General features: G+C 42.1%; 1 protein-coding gene across 1 annotated transcript in view; it reads left to right on the top strand.

Moving 5' to 3' along the window:
* The window catches only part of LOC139407547 (centrosomal protein of 152 kDa-like), a 47,645-nt gene that overhangs the window by 5,745 nt on the left and 22,218 nt on the right, over positions 1-19,682 (top strand). Inside the window, exons 2-10 of the mRNA XM_071151369.1 lie at positions 3,259-3,368; positions 3,876-3,948; positions 4,170-4,316; positions 4,583-4,813; positions 5,380-5,536; positions 5,723-5,863; positions 6,188-6,327; positions 18,892-19,092; positions 19,404-19,551. Coding sequence (XP_071007470.1) covers positions 3,259-3,368; positions 3,876-3,948; positions 4,170-4,316; positions 4,583-4,813; positions 5,380-5,536; positions 5,723-5,863; positions 6,188-6,327; positions 18,892-19,092; positions 19,404-19,551 — 1,348 coding nt within the window. The remainder of the gene's footprint in view (positions 1-3,258; positions 3,369-3,875; positions 3,949-4,169; positions 4,317-4,582; positions 4,814-5,379; positions 5,537-5,722; positions 5,864-6,187; positions 6,328-18,891; positions 19,093-19,403; positions 19,552-19,682) is intronic.

Genomic DNA, 19,682 nt, shown 5'->3' with positions numbered 1-19,682 from the left:
GGAATCATGTGGCTCAGGAGCTGAAGTTGATGCGTTTCCTCACTTCTGTTGATAACTCCCCGAGTGGGACATTTTAGTGAGTTCTGCTCTGGTTGGGGATATGCCTCCTATGATTGAGGACACGGTGGAAAATGTGAGGAACATCCAACAGTCCTTATGGGAAGTAAGTAGCTGTCTCTGCCTTTCCCTGTTCCCTTCACTCAGGCTACTTCAGGCTGCAGGCTACTTCAGGCTACAGTCTACTTCAGGCTACAGGCTACAGTCTACTTCAGGCTACAGTCTACTTCAGGCTACAGTCTACTTCAGGCTACAGGCTACAGTCTACTTCTAGCTGCAGTCTACTTCAGGCTGCAGTCTACTTCAGGCTGCAGTCTACTTCAGGCTACAGTCTAGAGTCTACTTCAGGCTGCAGTCTACTTCAGGCTACAGTCTAGAGTCTACTTCAGGCTGCAGTCTACTTCAGGCTGCAGTCTACTTCAGGCTACAGTCTAGAGTCTACTTCAGGCTGCAGTCTACTTCAGGCTACAGTCTAGAGTCTACTTCAGGCTGCAGTCTACTTCAGGCTACAGTCTAGAGTCTACTTCAGGCTGCAGTCTACTTCAGGCTGCAGTCTACTTCAGGCTGCAGTCTACTTCAGGCTGCAGTCTACTTCAGGCTACAGTCTACTTCAGGCTACAGTCTACTTCAGGCTACAGTCTACTTCAGGCTACAGTCTACTTCAGGCTACAGTCTACTTCAGGCTGCAGTCTACTGCAGTCTACTACAGGCTGCAGTCTACTACAGGCTGCAGTCTACTTCAGGCTGCAGTCTACTTCAGGTTACAGTCTACAGTCTACTACAGGCTAGAGTCTACTTCAGGCTAGAGTCTACTTCAGGCTAGAGTCTACTTCAGGCTAGAGTCTACTTCAGGCTAGAGTCTACTTCAGGCTAGAGTCTACTTCAGGCTAGAGTCTACTTCAGGCTGGAGTCTACTTCAGGCTGGAGTCTACTTCAGGCTGGAGTCTACTTCAGGCTGGAGTCTACTTCAGGCTAGAGGCTACTTCAGGCTAGAGGCTACTTCAGGCTAGAGGCTACTTCAAATCAAATCAAATCAAATCAAATTTTATTTGTCACATACACATGGTTAGCAGATGTTAATGCGAGTGTAGCGAAATGCTTGTGCTTCTAGTTCCGACAATGCAGTAATAACAAGTAATCTAACTAACAATTCCAAAACTACTGTCTTGTACACAGTGTAAGGGGATAAAGAATATGTACATAAGGATATATGAATGAGTGATGGTACAGAGCAGCATAGGCAAGATACAGTAGATGGTATCGGGTACAGTATGTACAAATGAGATGAGTATGTAAACAAAGTGGCATAGTATAGTATAAAGTGGCTAGTGATACATGTATTACATAAGGATACCGTCGATGATATAGAGTACAGTATATACGTATGCGTATGAGATGAATAATGTAGGGTAAGTAACATTTATATAAGGTAGCATTGTTTAAAGTGGCTAGTGATATATTTACATCATTTCCCATCAATTCCCATTATTAAAGTGGCTGGAGTTGAGTCAGTGTCAGTGTGTTGGCAGCAGCCACTCAGTGTTAGTGGTGGCTGTTTAACAGTCTGATGGCCTTGAGATAGAAGCTGTTTTTCAGTCTCTCGGTCCCAGCTTTGATGCACCTGTACTGACCTCGCCTTCTGGATGATAGCGGGGTGAACAGGCAGTGGCTCGGGTGGTTGATGTCCTTGATGATCTTTATGGCCTTCCTGTGACATCGGGTGGTGTAGGTGTCCTGGAGGGCAGGTAGTTTGCCCCCGGTGATGCGTTGTGCAGACCTCACTACCCTCTGGAGAGCCTTACGGTTGAGGGCGGTGCAGTTGCCATACCAGGCGGTGATACAGCCCGCCAGGATGCTCTCGATTGTGCATCTGTAGAAGTTTGTGAGTGCTTTTGGTGACAAGCCGAATTTCTTCAGCCTCCTGAGGTTGAAGAGGCGCTGCTGCGCCTTCTTCACGATGCTGTCTGTGTGAGTGGACCAATTCAGTTTGTCTGTGATGATTTGTCTGTGATGTGTATGCCGAGGAACTTAAAACTTGCTAGGCTAGAGGCTGGCTTCAGGCTAGAGGCTACTTCAGGCTAGAGGAAGGCTTCAGGCTAGAGGCTGGCTTCAGGCTAGAGGCTACTTCAGGCTAGAGGCTACTTCAGGCTAGAGGCTACTTTAGGCTACTTCAGGCTAGAGTCTACTGTAGGCTACTTCAGGCTAGAGGCTACTTCAGGCTAGAGTCTACTGTAGGCTACTTCAGGCTAGAGGCTACTTCAGGCTAGAGTCTACTGTAGGCTACTTCAGGCTAGAGTCTACTGAAATGTCACCCTATTTCCTGTATAGTAAGTGCATTACATTTGAGCATGGCTGGCCAGAAAGGAAGTTAACTAAAGGCAATAGGGTGCGTTTTCAGCCTTTACTCTTCACTCAGGGCTGTCGCTCTCGGTAGTGTAGAGCACGTGTATTTATGTTGATGGCTGTCAGGGAAACCTGTCGTGGGAGTCTGTTCGCCTGGGCGTCACGCCTGACTTAGGGAAGAGTTGCTGTTGGACATTAGGTGAGGAGGAGCTAAGCTTTCCCTCAACGCTGGCTTGTTTGTCCGTCAGCGCTGGCTTGTTTGTCCCTCAGCGCTGGCTTGTTTGTCCCTCAACGCTGGCTTGTTTGTCCCTCAACGCTGGCTTGTTTGTCCCTCAGCGCTGGCTTGTTTGTCCCTCAACGCTGGCTTGTTTGTCCCTCAACGCTGGCTTGTTTGTCCCTCAACGCTGGCTTGTTTGTCCCTCAACGCTGGCTTGTTTGTCCCTCAACGCTGGCTTGTTTGTCCCTCAACGCTGGCTTGTTTGTCCCTCAGCGCTGGCTTGTTTGTCCCTCAGCGCTGGCTTGTTTGTCCCTCAGCGCTGGCTTGTTTGTCCCTCAACGCTGGAGGCTATTTGCTTCATGCAGTTTGTGTCAAATCAAAAATGGAAAAATGATTTTCACATGTTGGATTTTGGAGGAAAGATGCACTTTAAAAATTGTATTTGTTTGTTTAGAAATAAATACATATATTTTAAGCAGTCCTGTGAACATTCTCCAGTTTTTCTATAACTCCTGGCTGAGGGAATTCGTTGAACTATTTGAGCGGTTGCCCCCACTGTTTTCCTAGACTGTGTCATTGTATAACTCAGTAACCAAGGTAACTACCACACAGTGAGTCCACTTGTTGTGTTTCTTCTCTAGCTCCACAAGCTGCTCACTGACCTGCCTGATGACATGCTGGAGGACAGCAGAGACTCCTCCTCTCCTGAGCTGGACTGCTCTGCCTGCAGCAACCCAGACACACGGAACAGGTAAGGTTATTTATTTTTCAGCCAGAGACGGAGATGAAATAGAGAGGGAGAATAGTTGCAGCAGAGGGAGAATAGTTGCAGCAGAGGGAGGATAGTAGTTGCAGCAGAGGGAGAATAGTAGTTGCAGCAGAGGGAGAATAGTAGTTGCAGCAGAGGGAGAATAGTAGTTGCAGCAGAGGGAGAATAGTAGTTGCAGCAGCAGAGGGGGAGTGGGGGTGTGGTCTGGATTTGTACTCGCACACATGGTGTAGTATATGTGCACCAGCCCTGTGGCATTGCCCGCTAGGTGGCGTTGCCCAGTAGGCCACACGTTTGAATGTTGGTACATTTAGGCTAATAGCCATCATGGGCTAATGCAGAACACAAATTTATTCACAAGTTATTCAAATGTTCTGTCCCTCTCAAACAATGAATAGTCTAATCAGATGAGTTGTACGTTTTGTATTGATCATCATTCCATACACCCTTTTAGTAGGACTTTTATTTTTTTTTGTATTGATTTCTCAGATCACAACAGCCTACGTGGAATCACCAACAAACTGAATGGTCCGATCGCCAAACACCTGCCTCACGTGAAGAAGTAAGCATTTCTAACAAACAATACTTTCCTTGTCAGTGATGAATGTGTGTCGTGGGTTCATATCGAGGTCGTGGGTTCATATCGAGGTCATGGGTTCATATCGAGGTCATGGGTTCATATCGAGGTCATGGGTTCATATCGAGGTCTTGTGTTAAGTGTAATATCCAGGGACGTGTTATTTCCAACATATTTTCAAGGGAAACCAGTATTGTCCTTTGCAGAACTACGAGAAGGACTATGACCACGGCTCCTACCATGAAGAGTACCCCTACGAGGAGGCTGCTGTCGTTGGGCAGATCAACGGCCATGCCAACCATGCCAGTCACCCCCAGGCCTGGGACCAGCAAGGACTGACTGAGTACCAGCATGTACGTCATGTTTTTTTAAAACTTGAAATGCCCTAATAAATCACCAAGACGAGTCCTGAACTAAAAGGATGTTTCGAGGGATGTTCATCTCCTTTGGAAATGTTTCTTAGGCTTAATCTGTGTCTGGGAAACCAGCCCCAAGGTTTTTAATTATGAGCCAGAGACATATCTATTCTCTTCAAATGTATCCCTTTATGATATTTTAGTTGCAACTGAAGTCACGCGGGGTTAAAAACAACAAACACCTTCATGTCCTCTCCAAACAGGAAGAGCAGCACTATGGCCATGGCGAGGGTTGCACGTACACCAGCGTAGGTACTGAGCAGTCTGCAGCAGCCGGCCCTGATTTCTCCACGGAGGAAGGGGGGTATGGAGATGAGCTGTACCCACGTGAGGCTGTTCTCCCTGGGGTGGAGTACCAGAGAGTAGTGGGGGGCCATGGGGACGAGCAGAACTACGCTGGTGAGGATCAGAACAGCACCAGGAAACATGTCCAAGTGAGTGGGGTCATATTTTATTTTTTTACTTCAAAAATATATATTTTTAATAATATGTTTATTATTTTCCAATAAAAAGTCAAATAAAAAAAGACAGCAATACAAACGATGACATTCATTGTACTGTTGAATGGGATGGCCAATTTAGAGGACAAAACAAAAGTTAACTCAAACATACACAGAATAAAACTAAATCCTATTAGGTGGTGCATGTATAAGAAGACAGCATATAGTCACTACAAGCAGTGTAGCAGCATTACAGCACAGAGTAGCAGCAGATCGTCAACCCAGTTATGAAGCGGGACTCGACCATTTATCCAGTATCGGTTGCCATATTTTGTAAAACATTGGACTTCTATTGGAGGTGTTCAACAAGACTTTGACGAGTCGATTTATTTTATATTTAAAAAAAAATATGTTTTTAAGGACAGTAATGTGACTGCATGCAATGTGGCATTTAACAAAATTAGAATCATGTTACTAGTATTAATGCATTGAAATGCGTTAGTCTCTGGGCTGATCAAATTGATTTATTGTCTAACTGTTGTTCTGTTGTCTTCCTGTAGAAGTTTGACAGTGTGGGATCAGGAGACCGTTATAAGGCCAACTACAACCCCTACCAGCCTGCCATTCAGCCCAAGATGTTCAACCCCGAGGTCCCCCACCAGCAGCTTGACGACCACTATGACCAGCTGCAGAGAGACTTCCTGGACTCGGCACAGAGTAAGTCTTTTCACATGGTCTTGGTTGGATATTCATGATCTTTTGACAAAGTTGGCCAAAGAATTACATGAAATTTATTTTCTTTCTTTTTTTCAGATATTTTACTAGGATGTATGGAAAATGTGACCTGTTCTGTTGTTGTTTATTGATAAGATAGGAGATTCATTGTTGTTGCGTGTGTTCCAGGTACTGCAGACACTCAGCAGCTAGCCCAGCTCCAGATCCTCAACAAGGCCCAGCTGAGACAGATCGAAGACCTGGAGCAGAAACTGGAGGATTCAAGACGCAATATGAGATACTTGGAGCATCAGTTTGCCATCGTGAGAGGTGCGTGGACACTGAAACCAGATGCTAGCATGCTACCTAGTTAGCTCAGTCTACTGACCCACTTCATGAACTGTCACGAGCGTGTGTAGTGGAAGTGAAAACTCACCCGTAACATGTTTTCCTTAGATCTGAATCCTACTAGACAACCGACGCTCAACGGAGTCTCTTGCTCTGTTGGCTAAGAGGGGATGGCTTTGAGCGGTGTGCTTTGTTGCGGAAGGTTGTGAGCTCCAGGCCGTCTCATGGCAGAACTGAATGCACTCTGTCACACCTGAATATCTAGATGTTTCTCTCTCCTGTTTCCCCCCCCCCCTCTCCTCCCAGATGAGAAGGAGGGTCTAGCTGTGAGTCTGAAGGAGTCCTGCAGAGTGATGGAGGAGGCCAAGGAGAGAGAGGTGCTGCTGCAGACTAGCGTTACGTCTCTGGAGCTGCAGGTTCAGGCTCTTACTGACCGAGATCATGAGGTACGGTTGACGTCTGTTGATGTTACCATGACGATAATGTATTTTGGGTTGCATTTACACCTGGGTTGGATTTACACCTGGGTTGGATTTACACCTGGGTTGTTGATGGGAGACCTGTATTCAATTTCTAGTCAGTTGGATTAGAAAGTTGTATCGAGGGCTGTGGCTGTCATGACATTTTGTCAGCCGGTTATTCTCCTGGTCTCATGGACCGTTAATTAACAAACACATGTAGCATCTACAGGCCTCCACACACAGCCTACAAGCCACTGACATCTACATTTGAAAAAGTCTAATAAATCCATGTAATATAGTCTACACCATCACCATACATCGTTTATTAATTTTTAGGCAAAGTCAAAAGAAACATGATATGAATAAACATTTATTTATTTTTATTTACATTTTTAGTAGTGAGTCATTTAGCAGACTCTCTTATCCAGAGTCACTTACAGTAGTGAGTCATTTAGCAGACTCTCTTATCCAGAGTCACTTACAGTAGTGAGTCATTTAGCAGACTCTCTTATCCAGAGTCACTTACAGTAGTGAGTCATTTAGCAGACTCTCTTATCCAGAGCCACTTACAGTAGTGAGTCATTTAGCAGACTCTCTTATCCAGAGTCACTTACAGTAGTGAGTCATTTAGCAGACTCTCTTATCCAGAGTCACTTACAGTAGTGAGTCATTTAGCAGACTCTCTTATCCAGAGTCACTTACAGTAGTGAGTCATTTAGCAGACTCTCTTATCCAGAGTCACTTACAGTAGTGAGTCATTTAGCAGACTCTTATCCAGAGTCACTTACAGTAGTGAGTCATTTAGCAGACTCTCTTATCCAGAGTCACTTACAGTAGTGAGTCATTTAGCAGACTCTTACCCAGAGTCACTTACAGTAGTGAGTCATTTAGCAGACTCTTACCCAGAGTCACTTACAGTAGTGAGTCATTTAGCAGACTCTCTTATCCAGAGCCACTTACAGTAGTGAGTCATTTAGCAGACTCTCTTATCCAGAGTCACTTACAGTAGTGAGTCATTTAGCAGACTCTCTTATCCAGAGTCACTTACAGTAGTGAGTCATTTAGCAGACTCTTATCCAGAGTCACTTACAGTAGTGAGTCATTTAGCAGACTCTTACCCAGAGTCACTTACAGTAGTGAGTCATTTAGCAGACTCTCTTATCCAGAGCCACTTACAGTAGTGAGTCATTTAGCAGACTCTCTTATCCAGAGTCACTTACAGTAGTGAGTCATTTAGCAGACTCTTATCCAGAGTCACTTACAGTAGTGAGTCATTTAGCAGACTCTCTTATCCAGAGTCACTTACAGTAGTGAGTCATTTAGCAGACTCTTACCCAGAGTCACTTACAGTAGTGAGTCATTTAGCAGACTCTTACCCAGAGTCACTTACAGTAGTGAGTCATTTAGCAGACTCTCTTATCCAGAGCCACTTACAGTAGTGAGTCATTTAGCAGACTCTCTTATCCAGAGTCACTTACAGTAGTGAGTCATTTAGCAGACTCTCTTATCCAGAGTCACTTACAGTAGTGAGTCATTTAGCAGACTCTTATCCAGAGTCACTTACAGTAGTGAGTCATTTAGCAGACTCTCTTATCCAGAGTCACTTACAGTAGTGAGTCATTTAGCAGACTCTTACCCAGAGTCACTTACAGTAGTGAGTCATTTAGCAGACTCTTACCCAGAGTCACTTACAGTAGTGAGTCATTTAGCAGACTCTCTTATCCAGAGCCACTTACAGTAGTGAGTCATTTAGCAGACTCTCTTATCCAGAGTCACTTACAGTAGTGAGTCATTTAGCAGACTCTCTTATCCAGAGTCACTTACAGTAGTGAGTCATTTAGCAGACTCTTATCCAGAGTCACTTACAGTAGTGAGTCATTTAGCAGACTCTCTTATCCAGAGTCACTTACATACATTAAGGGAACATTTCGGCATTTCGTGTATGATCAGTGAGAAAGTCCATATTGCAAATGTACGGTCCCTTACCCGACGTCCGAAATCGTTTGTAAAATTCGCGGTCGGCGTCGGGACGTGCGGTAGGGCCGGACCTACCGGGAAGTCGTCGAATGAACTTTGTCGGACTTTCGGTTCCCGTTTAAAAAAAAAAACAAGTTTCGGACCGTTTTTCCGCCGTCCCGGACACTCCCACCAGATGGCATACGGAATCATATGGCAATTTGGCAAAACATCACGAATCGCGACGGGGCCTTATCTCAAAAACTGAAAATATTTCGAAGCCGAAACTTGGCGAGCGTAGGTTTGGCTCAAGGGGCAGTTGGCCCCGAACGGGATGGCGTCTAGGCCTCGACGGTTTTTGAGCTACGGCCATTTTTCTGGGATTAAAGGCTTAAAATGGAAGTAGAGAAATTATTTTTCCACTTCGGGTCAAAGCCAAGGAGCCTCCGGTGTCAATAAAAAAAGAACCAGCCATTTATCTATCGTCATTTAAGAGAAACGGAACAATGACAAATTGGTGATGGTCACAAATAGGCGTTTTTTTTTTTCAACGGTTACAGATCCAGTTGCAGGGTGTTCATACGAATCTTTTTAAAGTGTGCTGCGGAGCTCTGCGACATTTCTGTGATTTTCTATGATTTTCTGAAATAACACAATAACCGACCATTAGAATAGTAGGCCCAAAATGAAGCCTGCCCCACAATGTCATTTGCTTTTGAGTGACAGTGAGAGAACCGTTTGGGTGAGAAGACAAATTCCACCACATGAATGTTCCTAAGGTCCTCCCGATCTCAACAAGCCTAACCTTGACCGTGTGGCATTAACCCTTCACAGTAAAACAGGGTTTTTTGATCTCACAGATTACAGTGTCATCTCTCCCCATAGGAATACATTGCCTGCACCCCTAATTTCAACCTGAGGCCTATGTGGGTTATGAATGCCGTATGAACCTGTCTTCGGTACCAGTCCATCAGGCCACTATGAGGTCTACCTGTGTCGATTCTAAGCTTCCTGGACCAACCGGAAGTGGTTCAAATCACCCTAAAAGTGTTTACCCATACACTGCATGCAGTTTGATAGACATAGTGCATTCAACCCTGTGTAGATCAGTCAATTCTTAACGTAAGGACTTAAAACTCAGGATTCTGTAACAGCATACCCCAATGAGGATATGTGGTGACTTATAGCTTCCTGTGCCAACCGGAAGTGCCATAATTGGTGTCTCAGGGGCTGTTTCGAAGGGTTAAAAAATTCAGATCTGTCCAAAACTTCATATATGTGATTAGGCAACCCCCATGAACTGTAAATCAGTCATTTTTCCCCAAAAAAATCAAAGGAAAAAAAAATTGCACTAAAACACAACTTGGATGGAGGGACGTATTGGGGTGCGTAGAGACAGACAGTGGCCGCAATAGTTAGCTTTGTTGGAGCTAAAAAAGAACGGTCGGACCTAGAGTTCCGAAACTTTAGAAACCTGTTCTAGACCTCCGGGCCATGGTGCGTGGCGAGTTACGTGGCTCTAGATGGTTCTCGGACCGAGAAACAGCCTCGTACATTCGCAATAACTTCAATTCATTTTTGCATCACGAAAATGACGACGTTTAGAAAAGTCTCAGAGACGCAAGGCTAGGTGCGTTGAAACCGGCTCGGCCCATAGAGACGGACCCCAAAGTTTCTGTCCGATAGCTCGTTCAAGGACCCCGTAGCAAGGCATGGAAATAAGTGGATTTTCAGCACCAATTAGGGTTTTTCTCGGACACCAAATGACCTATCGAGCCGAAACTCGGGATTCGGGATCGCCTCACATAGGACTTCACATAATGTCCGAACTGGACCCGCAGCTAGAACGTAACTATGTGTTTTACCTTTTTATTATGTTTTAAACTAGAGGCGCTGTGAATTATGGGACTGCTCTGACATATATGATAGTTGGCATCTAAATGAGTAGGAAACAGTGGGTTTGGTGTCATAATGACATCTAATTGACTGATGGACACTGACTTGCTAGTTGACTTTTGTACATTTGCAATATGTTTAAACAGAGAGGGACCATCACCAAAATGGCATTCTGAAATCAACACAAAAAATGGCATCACCATAGTCTCCAGACTGTGCTGAGTTCAACGAGCTATCCCGCTTGACCGTAGCTCGCTCGGTCTAGGCGCAGCAACCATTAGAATAGTAGGCCCAAAATGAAGCCTGCCCCACAATGTCATTTGCTTTTGAGTGACAGTGAGAGAACCGTTAGGGTGAGAAGAAAAATTCCACCATAGGAATGTTCCTAAGGTCCTCCCGATCTGAACAAGCCTAACCTTGGCCGTGTGGCATTAACCCTTCACAGTAAAACAGTGTTTTTTGATCTCACAGATTACAGTGTCATCTCTCCCCATAGGAATACATAGCCTGCACCACAAAATTCAACCTGAGGCCTATGTGGGTTATGAATGCCGTATGAACCTGTCTTCGGTACCAGTCCATCAGGCCACTATGAGGTCTACCTGTGTTGATTCTAAGCTTCCTGGACCAACCGGAAGTGGTTCAAATCACCCTAAAAGTGTTTACCCATACATTGCATGCAGTTTGATAGACATAGTGCATTCAACCCTGTGTAGATCAGTCAATTCTTAACGTAAAGACTTAAAACTCGGGATTCTGTAAGTGGCCATGTCAATCAAGACATGTGGTGATTTATAGCTTCCTGTGCCAACCGGAAGTGCCATAATTGGTGTCTCAGGGGCTGTTTCGAAGGGTTAAAAAAGTCAGATCTGTCCAAAACTTCATATATGTGATTAGGCAACCCCCATGAACTGTAAATCAGTCATTTTCCCCAAAAAAATCAAAGGAAAAAAAAATTGCACTAAAACACAACTTGGATGGAGGGACGTATTGGGGTGCGTAGAGACAGACAGTGGCCGCAATAGTTAGCTTTGTTGGAGCTAAAAAAGAACGGTCGGACCTAGAGTTCCGAAACTTTAGAAACCTGTTCTAGACCTCCGGGCCATGGTGCGTGGCGAGTTACGTGGCTCTAGACGGTTCTCGGACCGAGAAACAGCCTCGTACATTTGGAATAACTTCAATTCATTTTTGCATCACGAAAATGACGACATTTAGAAAAGTCTCAGAGACGCAAGGCTAGGTGCGTTGAAACCGGCTCGGCCCATAGAGACGGACCCCAAAGTTTCTGTCCGATAGCTCGTTCAAGGACCCCGTAGCAAGGCATGGAAATAAGTGGATTTTCAGCACCAATTAGGGTTTTTCTCGGACACCAAATGACCTATCGAGCCGAAACTCGGGATTCGGGGTCGCCTCACATAGGACTTCACATAATGTCCGAACTGGACCCGCAGCTAGAACGTAACTATGTGTTTTACCTTTTTATTAGGTTTTCAACTGAAGGCGCTGTGAATTATGGGACTGCTCTGACATATGTGATAGTTGGCTACTAAATGAGTAGGAAAAAGTGGGTTTGGTGTCAATTGATATCCATTTGGTGTCATAATGACATCTAATTGACTGATGGACACTGACTTGCTAGTTGACTTTTGTACATTTGCAATATGTTTAAACGGAGAGGGACCATCACCAAAATGGCATTCTGAAATCAACACAAAAAATGGCATCACCATAGTCTCCAGACTGTTCTGAGTTCAACGAGCTATCCCGCTTGACCGTAGCTCGCTCGGTCTAGGCGCAGCGAGCATTAGAATAGTAGGCCCAAAATGAAGCCTGCACCACAATGTCATTTGCTTTTGGGTGACAGTGAGAGAACCGTTAGAGTGAGAAGAAAAATTCCACCACATGAATGTTCCTAAGGTCCTCCCGATCTGAACAAGCCTAACCTTGACCGTGTGGCATTAACCCTTCACAGTAAAACAGTGTTTTTTGATCTCACAGATTACAGTGTCATCTCTCCCCATAGGAATACATTGCCTGCACCCCTAATTTCAACCTGAGGCCTATGTGGGTTATGAATGCCGTATGAACCTGTCTTCGGTACCAGTCCATCAGGCCACTATGAGGTCTACCTGTGTTGATTCTAAGCTTCCTGGACCAACCGGAAGTGGTTAAAATGCCCCTAAAAGTGTTTACCCATACACTGCATGCAGTTTGATAGACATAGTGCATTCAACCCTGTGTAGATCAGTCAATTCTTAACGTAACTTAAAACGGACTTAAAACTCAGGATTCTGTAACAGCATACCCCAATGAGGATATGTGTTGATTTATAACTTCCTGTGCCAACCGGAAGTGCCATAATTGGTGTCTCAGGGGCTGTTTCGAAGGGTTAAAAAAGTCTGATCTTTCCAAAACTTCATATGTGTGATTAGGCAACCCCCATGAACTGTAAATCAGTCATTTTTCCCCAAAAAAATCAAAGGAAAAAAAAATTGCACTAAAACACAACTTGGATGGAGGGACGTATTGGGGTGCGTAGAGACAGACAGTGGCTCCAATAGTTAGCTTTGTTGGAGCTAAAAAAGAACCGTCGGACCTAGAGTTCCGAAACTTTAGAAACCTGTTCTAGACCTCCCGTAGATGGTGCGTGGTGAGTTACGTGGCTCTAGAAGGTTCTCGGACCGAGAAACAGCCTCGTACATTTGAAATAACTTCAATTCATTTTTGCATCACGAAAATGACGACATTTAGAAATGTCCCAGAGTCGCAAGACTAGGTGCATTGCGAACGTCTCGGCCCATATAGACAGACCCCAACGTTTCTGTCCGATATCTCATTCAAGGACCCCGTAGCAAGTCATGGAAAATAGTGGATTTTCAGCACCAATTAGGGTTTTTCTCGGACACCAAATGACCTATCGAGCCGAAACTTGGGATTCGGGGTCGCCTCAGCTAGGCCAACACATAACATAAGAAATGGACCCGCAGCTAGAACGTAACTACGTGTTTTATGGTTTTTTTATGGTTTGTACCGAAGGCGTTGTGAATTTTGGGCCAGCTCTGAAGTATGTAATAGTTGGCTACTAAACGAGTTGGAAAAAGTGGGTTTGGTGTCAGTTTGTATCAGTTTGGTGGTCAGAATGATATCTAATTGACTGATGGACTCTTGTCCACTTGACTCTTGTACATTTGCAATATGATTCTATAGTGAAAAAACATCACCAAAAGCGACATTCTGAAATCAACCCAAACGAGCGATTGAGATGACCCAGAATCACTGCAAAGCCATCCCGAGTTCATCGGGCCAGTCAATTTCACATTCCTGCAGGATTTTTATAGCATGACAAATTCGTGATGGTACCTGCCCATTAAAACATATTGCAAATGCACAGTGACTTTGAAAAAGTAAGAAACAAAAAAAAATACATCTAAAATTTTTTGAGCATGACAAATTCGTGATGGTACCTGCCCATTGAAACATATTCCAAATGCACAGTGACTTTGAAAAAGTAAGGAAACAAAAAAAAATACATCTAAAAAAATTTGAGCATGACAAATTCGTGATGGTACCTGCCCATCGAAACATATTGCAAATGCACAGTGACTTTGAAAAAGTAAGGAAACATAAACAAATTCGATAAACAAATTCGTGATGGTACCTGCCCATTGAAACATATTGCAAATGCACAGTGACTTTGAAAAAGTAAGGAAACATAAACAAATTCGATAAACAAATTCGTGATGGTACCTGCCCATTAAAACATATTCCAAATGCACAGTGACTTTGAAAAAGTAAGAAACAAAAAAAAATACATCTAAAATTTTTTGAGCATGACAAATTCGTGATGGTACCTGCCCATTGAAACATATTGCAAATGCACAGTGACTTTGAAAAAGTAAGGAAACATAAACAAATTCGATAAACAAATTCGTGATGGTACCTGCCCATTAAAACATATTCCAAATGCACAGTGACTTTGAAAAAGTAAGAAACAAAAAAAAATACATCTAAAATTTTTTGAGCATGACAAATTCGTGATGGTACCTGCCCATTGAAACATATTGCAAATGCACAGTGACTTTGAAAAAGTAAGGAAACATAAACAAATTCGATAAACAAATTCGTGATGGTACCTGCCCATTAAAACATATTCCAAATGCACAGTGACTTTGAAAAAGTAAGAAACAAAAAAAAATACATCTAAAATTTTTTGAGCATGACAAATTCGTGATGGTACCTGCCCATTGAAACATATTGCAAATGCACAGTGACTTTGAAAAAGTAAGGAAACATAAACAAATTCGATAAACAAATTCGTGATGGTACCTTCCCATTGAAACATATTGCAAATGCACAGTGACTTTGAAAAAGTAAGGAAACATAAACAAATTCGATAAACAAATTCGTGATGGTACCTGCCCATTAAAACATATTCCAAATGCACAGTGACTTTGAAAAAGTAAGAAACAAAAAAAAATACATCTAAAATTTTTTGAGCATGACAAATTCGTGATGGTACCTGCCCATTGAAACATATTGCAAATGCACAGTGACTTTGAAAAAGTAAGGAAACATAAACAAATTCGATAAACAAATTCGTGATGGTACCTGCCCATTAAAACATATTCCAAATGCACAGTGACTTTGAAAAAGTAAGAAACAAAAAAAAATACATCTAAAATTTTTTGAGCATGACAAATTCGTGATGGTACCTGCCCATTGAAACATATTGCAAATGCACAGTGACTTTGAAAAAGTAAGGAAACATAAACAAATTCGATAAACAAATTCGTGATGGTACCTTCCCATTGAAACATATTGCAAATGCACAGTGACTTTGAAAAAGTAAGGAAACATAAACAAATTCGATAAACAAATTCGTGATGGTACCTGCCCATTAAAACATATTCCAAATGCACAGTGACTTTGAAAAAGTAAGAAACAAAAAAAAATACATCTAAAATTTTTTGAGCATGACAAATTCGTGATGGTACCTGCCCATTGAAACATATTGCAAATGCACAGTGACTTTGAAAAAGTAAGGAAACATAAACAAATTCGATAAACAAATTCGTGATGGTACCTGCCCATTAAAACATATTCCAAATGCACAGTGACTTTGAAAAAGTAAGAAACAAAAAAAAATACATCTAAAATTTTTTGAGCATGACAAATTCGTGATGGTACCTGCCCATTGAAACATATTGCAAATGCACAGTGACTTTGAAAAAGTAAGGAAACATAAACAAATTCGATAAACAAATTCGTGATGGTACCTGCCCATTAAAACATATTCCAAATGCACAGTGACTTTGAAAAAGTAAGAAACAAAAAAAAATACATCTAAAATTTTTTGAGCATGACAAATTCGTGATGGTACCTGCCCATTGAAACATATTGCAAATGCACAGTGACTTTGAAAAAGTAAGGAAACATAAACAAATTCGATAAACAAATTCGTGATGGTACCTGCCCATTAAAACATATTCCAAATGCACAGTGACTTTGAAAAAGTAAGAAACAAAAAAAAATATATCTAAAAAATTTTGAGCATGACAAATTCGTGATGGTACCTGCCCATTGAAACATATTGCAAATGCACAGTGACTTTGAAAAAGTAAGGAAACATAAACAAATTCGATAAACAAATTCGTGATGGTACCTGCCCATTAAAACATATTGCAAATGCACAGTGACTTTGAAAAAGTAAGGAAACATAAACAAAAAAACATCCCAAAAAATGTTGGGTAACCAGCTGCATATTTTAGATCACAAGCTTGAATTTTGAGCATGACAAATTCGTGATGGTACCTGCCCATTGAAACATATTGCAAATGCACAGTGACTTTGAAAAAGTAAGGAAACATAAACAAATTCGATAAACAAATTCGTGATGGTACCTGCCCATTAAAACATATTGCAAATGCACAGTGACTTTGAAAAAGTAAGGAAACATAAACAAAAAAACATCCCAAAAAATGTTGGGTAACCAGCTGCTGCATATTTTAGATCACAAGCTTGAATTTTGAGCATGACAAATTCGTGATGGTACCTGCCCATTGAAACATATTGCAAATGCACAGTGACTTTGAAAAAGTAAGGAAACATAAACAAATTCGATAAACAAATTCGTGATGGTACCTGCCCATTAAAACATATTGCAAATGCACAGTGACTTTGAAAAAGTAAGGAAACATAAACAAAAAAACATCCCAAAAAATGTTGGGTAACCAGCTGCATATTTTAGATCACAAGCTTGAATTTTGAGCATGACAAATTCGTGATGGTACCTGCCCATTAAAACATATTGCAAATGCACAGTGACTTTGAAAAAGTAAGGAAACATAAACAAAAAAACATCCCAAAATTTTTTTTTTGGGTTACCAGTTGCATATTTTAGATCACCAGGTGCACATTTCAGGTCACCAGGTGCACATTTCAGATCACCAGGTGCACGGAGGAAAATATTTACTTTTGACTTTGACTTTTGACTTCCTATGACATCATATTGCAAATGGAGAAAACATATGCCTTATGCACAAGTAAAACAAAAAGAAATATGTAATACAAGTTGACCAAGGTATAGTTTGAGCAAAGTAAAGTTTGAATTTTGAGCATGACAAATTCGTGATGGTACCTGCCCATTAAAACATATTGCAAATGCACAGTGACTTTGAAAAAGTAAGGAAACATAAACAAAAAAACATCCCAAAAATTTTTTTTTGGGTTACCAGTTGCATATTTTAGATCACCAGGTGCACATTTCAGGTCACCAGGTGCACATTTCAGATCACCAGGTGCACGGAGGAAAATATTTACTTTTGACTTTGACTTTTGACTTCCTATGACATCATATTGCAAATGGAGAAAACATATGCCTTATGCACAAGTAAAACAAAAAGAAATATGTAATACAAGTTGACCAAGGTATAGTTTGAGCAAAGTAAAGTTTGAATTTTGAGCATGACAAATTCGTGATGGTTTCTGCCCATTAAAACATATTGCAAATGCACAGTGACTTTGAAAAAGTAAGGAAACATAAACAAAAAAAATCAAAAACATTTTGTTGCACATTTTAGATCATCAGTTGCACGGAGGAAAATCGTTACTTTTGACTTTGACTTTTGACTTCCTATGACATCATATTGCAAATGGAGAAAACATATGCCTTATGCACAAGTAAAAAAAATATGATAATAAAGCATGACTAAAGTATGTTGATAAAGTTCTTATACATGTGTTATTGACACAAAAATCGAAAGAATTTTGAAAAAAGGTCAAGAAAGCACTTTTTTAAGGATGTATGAAGTTTTTTACCAAATTTTGACATTTTTGACTTTTGACTTTTGACTTCCTATGAAATCATATTCCAAATGGAGAAAACATATGCCTTATGCACAAGTAAAAAAATATATATATATATGATAATAAAGTATGACTAAAGTATGTTGATAAAGTTCTTATACATGTGTAATTGACACAAAAATCGAAAGAATTTTGAAAAAAGGTCCAGAAAGCACTTTTTTAAGGATGTGTGAAGTTTTTTACCAAATTTTGACATTTTTGACTTTTGACTTTTGACTTCCTATGAAATCATATTGCAAATGGACAAAACATATGCCTTATGCGCATGTACTTAAAAAAAATATATATATGATGACAAAAGTATACTCATACAGTACTTACACATGTGTAATTGACAAAAAACTCGAAAGAATTTCGAAAAAAGGTCCAGAAAGCACTTTTTTAAGGGGTTTTAAGTTTTTTTTTAAAAATTTCATTTTTCAAAATTTGGCTTTTGGATGTTGACTTGGGTGCCATTTGCAATATGAAATGCCCCGGTGGAACGCACACGCCCCCTATTGGAATTTTGAAGTGTTACAATTGGCAATTGCCATATGGCATTTGCAATATACTTTGCATGAATCAACGCCAAATTGGGTGGTATTGACCATCGTGTATATGGTTTGTCCAATGCCAATATACCGCCATTTGTTTTTGTCCAAATCAGGGGGGTATTCCCTTACAGTAGTGAGTCATTTAGCAGACTCTCTTATCCAGAGTCACTAACAGTAGTGAGTCATTTAGCAGACTCTCTTATCCAGAGTCACTTACAGTACTGAGTCATTTAGCAGACTCTTATCCATAGCCACTTACAGTAGAGACACCCTCCTGTAGGTTTTTGACTCCGAACCTACAGGAGGGTAGCACTCCAGGAACAGTTTTGGAGAGCCCTGTTATAGACACTATGGTTGCCCCCCAATTCTCTACCCTTCTCCCAAAATGTGCTCCTTTTCATGGATTTAACCATGTTGGGAACCTACCTCATTTCACGCTTTCGCCAACGCTTGTAGATTCACGATGGGGAGTGTGCAGTGCACACTATGGGAGAGGTGAGAATAAGCCTGCGGAATACAATGTGTGTGTGTGTGTCTCTGTTTCTCTGTGTGTGTGTGTGTGTCTCTGTTTCTCTGTGTGTGTGTGTGTGTCGTCTGTGTCTGTGTGTGTGTGTGTGTCGTCTGTGTCTGTGTGTGTGTGTGTGTGTGTGTGTGTGTGTGTGTCTCTCTGTTTCTCTGTGTGTGTGTGTGTGTCGTCTGTGTCTGTGTGTGTGTGTGTGTCGTCTGTGTCTGTCTGTGTGTGTGTCTGTTTCTCTGTGTGTCTGTTTCTCTGTGTGTGTGTGTGTCTATCTCCCTCCAGAACACCAAGAAGCAGCGTGTGGCGGAGGCAGCGGTAGACAGCATGCAGCAGCAGATGACAGAACTGTGTCGGTCAGACAGTCTGTCGAGACTCCGAGAGCAACACGACAGAGACCTAACAGTGGTCAGAGAGCAGCACGACGCCAAGCTGCTGGTGTTACAGCAGAGACTGGACACCTGCGATCAGGCCCTGGAAGAACAGGTCAGGACCCAGTGGAATTGATGTTGACCTCCATATTAACCAGTAAACATGATCACTTAGCGTTTGTTCTTTGGTATCACACTTGATTATCTTGATTATTTTGATTATCTTGAGCTAATTAAGAGGTTCATGCATGCTTATGACAATGTAATGAATCTATTATAACCGAAGGCTTTAAAATAATCTGTGGTGAAATTTGCTGTATTGGTCCTGGGTAATCTCGGGTCACGATAGACTGTGAACCTAAGAGTTGTCACATTGCTGTCGGTGAATCCCGGACTAACCACTTCAGTGGCTGTGGTATCATCCAGGCGGAGGTGGTCCAGAGTCTGCGTGATCAGGTGAGGCAGCAGGACAGACGGAGAGAGGAGGAGCAGGTGGAGAGAGCAGGAGTCATCAACACTCTCACACAGCGCCTACAGGAGAGCCAGCAGCAGTGTGCCAAACTGCTACAGACTGGTGTGTGTCTGTGTGTGTCCGGGTCTGTGTCACCACCTTGGGAAATGCTTGTTGATGTCCACCACTATTTTGTTGAAGCCCCCTCTGTCCACCACCTGTTTGTTGAAGCCCCCTCTGTCCACCACCTGTTT

Source organism: Oncorhynchus clarkii, chromosome 4 (assembly GCF_045791955.1).
Source record: "Oncorhynchus clarkii lewisi isolate Uvic-CL-2024 chromosome 4, UVic_Ocla_1.0, whole genome shotgun sequence".
NCBI lineage: Eukaryota > Metazoa > Chordata > Actinopteri > Salmoniformes > Salmonidae > Oncorhynchus > Oncorhynchus clarkii.
This window is presented reverse-complemented; position numbering and strand designations above follow the sequence as displayed.